Source organism: Colobus angolensis, unplaced genomic scaffold (genome assembly GCF_000951035.1).
Source record: "Colobus angolensis palliatus isolate OR3802 unplaced genomic scaffold, Cang.pa_1.0 Scaffold404, whole genome shotgun sequence".
Taxonomy (NCBI): Eukaryota; Metazoa; Chordata; class Mammalia; order Primates; family Cercopithecidae; genus Colobus; species Colobus angolensis.
In genome coordinates, this window is record NW_012117422.1 from 406,805 (window position 1) to 412,975 (window position 6,171).

Sequence of the window (6,171 nt, forward strand, 5' to 3'; positions counted from 1 at the left end):
TGATTAGTTTATTTGAAGCCTTTGCTGTTTTCTAAAGTAAGAATTAAGTGCTATAAATTTCTCTCTCAACACTTTAAGGTTGTGCCTCACATATTTTGATATGCTATATTTTCATTTTCATTCAGTCCTATGTATTTTTTTCTTTTGAGACTTCTTTTATCTATACATCATTGAGAAGTATATTGCTGAATTTCCAGTAGTTTAGAGATTTTACTTTTTTTTTCTCCTTTTGAGAGAGGGTCTTACTCTGTCACCCAGGCTGGAGTGCAGTGCCACGATCACGGCTCACTGCAGCCTCTGCTTCCCAGGTTCAAGCAATTCTCGTGCTTCAGCCTCCTGAATGGATGGGGCTACAGGCGCACGGAACCTTGCCCAGCTAAGTTTTTGTGTTTTTAGTAGAGATGGGGTTTGCCATGTTGGCCAGGCTGGCCTTGAACTCCTGACCTCAAGTGATCCACCCACCTTGGCTTCCCAAAGTGCCGGTATTACAGATGTGAGCCACTGCGCCCGGCCCGTGATTCCACCTATTTAACATTCTTGAAATGACAAAACTATAGAGATGAGAAACCGATGAGCGGCAGATTAGGGAAGGGGTTTGGTTATAAAAGAGCAGCACAAGGGACCCTTGTGACAGAACTGGTCTGTATCCTGACCGTGATGTTGGTCATGTCAATCTACACATGCCACAAAACTGCACAGACTAAAGACAGACACACACACACACAAATAAGTACAAATTAAACTGGAGAGGTGGGGAGATTTCAGTGTATTCAAGAAGATCAGTGGATTGTATCCATGCCAATTTCCAGGTTATGATACTGACCACAGTTATACAAGATGTTGTTACTCAGGGAGAAAATGAGTGAAGGGGATAACAGACCTCTTTGTATTTGTATTATCTCTTACAAATGCAAGCAAATCTACATTTTCCCGAAATGCATATAATCTGAAACTAATCATGAAGGAACATAAGACATCAGATAAACTCAAGTAGAAAATAATCAATCTGTACTCTTCAGAAACGTCAATGTCATAAAACCAAGTAAGAAGAGACAACTGAATGCAAAATCCAATGAGCTCCAATCAATCCAGGATTTTCTCTGCTATAAAGGTCATTATTGAGCCAGTTTTACAAAACCCAAGAAAGGTCTATCAATCAGATAATGTATTATATCAGTGCTAATTTACTGATTTTGATAACCACACTACGGTTATGTAAGAGAATGTTCTTGTTTTTAAAATATATAACGAAGTATTTAAGGGTAACATGGCATCATATCTCAAATTTACTCTCAAATAGTTTTGTTAAGGTAGATATACAAAGGCTGAGGGTGGTGTTTATACCCATAATCCCAACATTTAGGGAGGCCAAGGTGGGAGGATCGTTTGAGCCCAAGTTTGAGACCAGCCTGGGAAACACTGCAAGACCTGGTCTGTGCAAAAAATTAAAACATTAGCCAGACATGGTGATGCATACCTTTAGTCCTAGCTACTCAGAAGGTTGAGGCTGGAGGATCGCTTGAGCCCAGGAGTTGGGGCTGCAGTGAGCCATGACTGCCACCACACTCCAGTCTGAGCGACAGGGCAAGGCCCTGTCTCTTAAAAAAAATTTTTTTTAATTAAAAAAGTATAGATACATAGAAAAGGAAATATAGTAAAACATTAACAGCTGTAGAATCTGAGTGAAGGGAATACTTGACACTTATCTTGCACATTTTTGTTAAGTCTAAAATTACAAATATAAAAATTATCAAAATAAAAAAAATTAAAGGTGCACAGGCAGAGCCTGACACATAAAGCTTCAATAAACTACAGTGTTTGGGTATTTTATATCTACTTTCAGATGAAGAAAGAAGTTGAGATGCTAAATAAACTGTCTGTCAGGGATGAGGGATCATGGGAAACCGGCGGTACAGGAGGGATGTGAGCTGAGACCGGTTCCATGTCAAAGTCTGTGCTGCTTCCACTAGAAAGAGGAAGGATAAAAATCCCAATGTCCCTGTCCCCACAGGGATTTGAATGTACTGTGTCAGGAGAAAACAGTGTTATACAAAAATTGGCTTCAAACCACTCTCCAAGCAAGTCACTTCGTAGTTTTCCACATGCAAAGTCTAGGATAGGGACCTAACAGCCCGAACCTGGCTCCTAGGGTGGGTATCCTGTCCACAGCACATCAAACAAACTTAAGTTGCCAACTGACAGCCACTGTCTCCAGGCCCTCATACCAGGGAAGCACACTGCTTGTCCTAGGTTTATTCACTCAACCCAAATTCCCTGAGCACCTCAGATGTGCTGTCAACGGAACTTCTAGGATGACTATCTAGACAAATGTGTTCTGTTGCTCCTCCCCACCTCACCCTTACCAACCATGTCTGAGCTTAGATGACAGAGGTTTTTCATTGATTTCGTTTTCTAAATAGATAATACTTTCCCAGTTCAAAATTCACATGGGAAAGAATTTCACACAGGAAGGGGTAGTGTGAAGTCTCCCTAACCCCCCTCCTAGTTCCCATGTCCAGAAACATCCAAAGTTACTAGTTTAAAAATGCAACTATGTGATATTCTCCAAATTAATAGAATTATCTAGATAATACTATGATATCAAGCTATCTACCTGAATAGACTGTTCTAGATGATCACAACAAATGTAGTACCCTTTAGGTTATTTTAAATATCCCTTAAATACTTATGTAGACATTTTCAACATATTAAAATGACTGAGTAAGGTAACAACATTTTTTAAAAGAAAAATATGTTAGTAAGATGCATGGACACGACAGATGTCTGTGAACTCTGGCTGGTAAGAACCAATCACTGTTGAGTACTGAGCTCACCTGGTTCCTGTCACGTGCATTTGTGTACCTGATCTTCTGAATGAAGTAGAATATGAGCCATGCTGAAGAAATAATCATCAAAACAATAAAGGATATTGACACGAAGACTAGAGAGCCACGGCTGAAGTTCTTCGGTGGCATTCGAGTTCCAACAGCTATTGTCATTTGTACAGAGATGTTTTTCTCCAGATAACTCAAAATATCCTTACCCCTCAATTCTGTTATCATGACAGCAATAATATCTCCAGTGCCTGTAATATAAAATAAATATATAACTCAAGTGACATTTAAAATTTATAGAAACATCAAATATATAAACACACTACTTAGGTAACTACCATATCTGGTAATGCAAAGGACATGCGAACTCCACTTCTCAACTGAAATGAAGCTGCAGCTGGGTATGCTGGCACCAAGTGGGAACATGTAATTTGTTGTGTGGTACTTAAGACTTAAACAGACATAAGGCATAGAACGATTGCAGTGTTAAGAACCATATTAACTTGTCTGACAACTACATTTAAAAAAGATTACTAAACCAACCAAATGTGACAACAGACAGCAATATAACATTATACAGCAACAGAAGTGTATCAACATCATGGTAGATTTACACTGTAAAACCTTTTCTATTTTAAAATGATCTTCAGAAAGTCTTAATTCCTTAAGAAATGGAGAAAAGTGCTGTTTTTATAGCATAAATTGGTACTTCTTGCACTAATCTAGGAACATTCATGGAGCACCCACTGACTGTAGAACTAGTGCAAGGAACAAAAACAACTACAGGATACCACGCTTTCTAATCTCACTGAGACACAGGACACACAGCTGGTAACAGAGCTACAAAGTGCCAAATGGTGGTACCTTTTATTAGTGACATCTGAAATTAACTTGGGTCTTACGTCCAGACTTGAGTGGAGTGAGGCTCCTTGCTAGTTTACCCCAGAACTCTTCTGGAAATCAAACGTTCCAGAGACAGGTCCAAGCTTCAACACTCTGGACTAGTTTGGCATCAAAATACCTCCAGCCTCTAACAGTTGTCCAGAAGTCTGCCCACAGTCACAGGCTATGTAAGTTAATTACGACGATGATCTTAAGTTGCTTTATAGTTACCTAGACCTTTCCCCTATATAATTTCCAGAAGTAGTAACATTAGAGGAATTGAATATCTATTCCTATGAACAGCAAGAAACTGCTATCCCTTTCCTCCTCCACAAGGGAAATAACTTCCCAGTGTCTTTTAAGAAAACACAGAGGCCGGGCGCGGTGGCTCAAGCCTGTAATCCCAGCACTTTGGGAGGCTAAGGCAGGAGTATCACATGAGGTTGGGAGTTTGAGATCAGCCTGGCCAACATGGTGAAATCCCATCTCTCCTAAAAACACAAAAATTAGCCAGGCATGGTGACGGGCACCTGTAGTCCCAGTTACTCGGGAGACTGAGGCAGGAGAATTGCTTGAGACCAGGAAGCGGAGGTTGCAGTGAGCCAAGATCGCGTCAGTGCACTCCAGCCTGGGTGACAGAGCGAGACCCAGTCTCAAAAAACAAAAACAAAAACAGTTTGTGGGAGAAAATCAGAGTCTGTCCTTAAACTCACTGGTTTTCCTTTGCTAATATTCTGGCTTCTCTTTTAAAATAGCCAAAGGTTTCAACCAGTCTAGCTGCTGCCACCTTCTTATTAAACTTTAATAAGCTAAGCTTTTTAAGCCACATAAAAATTTCATCAAGCATTTGTCAACCTTAGGGAAAACGGAAGGAGGAAAAAAGGTCAGAACATCACTTTCCACCACAGTAGCATCTGGAGAGAGACGCTTTGGAAGGATCCTGCATGCAGTCAGCCGCAAAATAAATGGTAGGAAACAAGCTCGCTGTTTGTGGCCTGCACCAGATGGCGATTACGTTTACTCCTTCATCACCCGCAGGCCCCACACTGGGTGCTAATTAAAGCACTATCTTCCAATAGCAGGCTCCTGGGACAACTGTGAGCCTTTGTTCCAACGTCCTCGGGGTGTGTTGCATGCAGTCCACTACTACAGGCCTGCCTGTCAAGAACACCACTTCAGACCAGCTCCTTATCATTTTACTTTCAGTGTTTCATATGTCAACATACTTTAAAAACAAATCTTTAGTGTTTTTTTTTTTTTAAACTAAACTATTACATGCTATAGGAGGGAAAAGGAGGTGGGCTGTCTGGGGTCCTCAAGACATGAGAAACCGGTGGTGGGTTCCAAGCTTCCTTACTTCCCCCATAGATCCCTGACAATGTGCTGCAGAAGCCTCCAACCTGGAACTGCCAACAGGACCAGAGCACCCCCACCACCCCGCCCCACAAAAAGCCAAGAAAAGCCCAACTCCTCTAGCCAAAGTACCAGGAGAAGAATGGCCTAACATCAGAAAACACCTGCGGTAATACTCATTCTACTCCAGCCAGGCGCCAAGGGAAAAATCACAATCCCCCTCCCACCCTAGTCTCACAGAGCCCAGTGGGAATAGGCTCTCCCAGCCTGGCTCCTCAGGAAGGAAAATTGTGCACACTGGTCTAATTAACATCCAGAGAACATGCCAGCCAACAGCAGAATATTTTTTCCAAGCACCAAAGAAACACTAAGACAAACCACATCTTAGATCATAAAACCTCAAGCAACAGAAGGGGACTGAAATCATAGAGTATTTCTCTGAGCATAATGGAATCACACTAGAAATCAGTAACACTAAGATAATAGTAAAATCTTGGCAGGGCACGGTGGCTCACACCTGTAATCCCAGCACTTTGGGAGGCCGAGGTAGGAGGATCGCTTGAGGTCAGGAGTTCAAGACCAGCCTGGGAAACACAGTGAAACCTCATCTCTACAAAAAAATACAAGTTAGCCAGACATGGTGGCATACGTCCATAATCCCAGCTACTCGGGAGGCAGAGGTAAGAGAATCACTTGAACCCGGGAGGTGGAGGTTGCACAGAGCTGAGATCATACCGGTGCACTCAGGAAAGGAGTAAACATAATGAAGGAGTAAACGTAATTGCCATCGGGTGCAGGCCACAAACAGCGAGCTTGTTTCCTAGTATTTATTTTTAGTAGAGATGGGGTTTCACCGTGTTAGCCAGGATGGTCTCGATCTCCTGACCTCGTGGCTTGCAGTCTGTATTTTGTTTTGTTCAACCTCTTAACAAGGTCTTCGAAAAGCAAAAATTTCTACTTTTTATGAAGTTTATTAATTTTTTCTTTTATGAATTGTGCTTTTGGTGTCAAGTCTAAAAATTCTTTACTTATCCCTAGATATCCCAAAGATTTTCTACTATTTTTCCTGAAAGTTTTATATTATGTTTTACATTTAAGTCTG

General features: G+C 41.3%; 1 protein-coding gene across 1 annotated transcript in view; it reads right to left on the reverse strand.

Annotated features, from left to right (window-relative positions):
- RNF130 (ring finger protein 130) overlaps positions 1-6,171 on the reverse strand; it is a 110,536-nt gene that overhangs the window by 48,644 nt on the left and 55,721 nt on the right. The window contains exon 3 of the mRNA XM_011955969.1: positions 2,835-3,085. Coding sequence (XP_011811359.1) covers positions 2,835-3,085 — 251 coding nt within the window. The remainder of the gene's footprint in view (positions 1-2,834; positions 3,086-6,171) is intronic.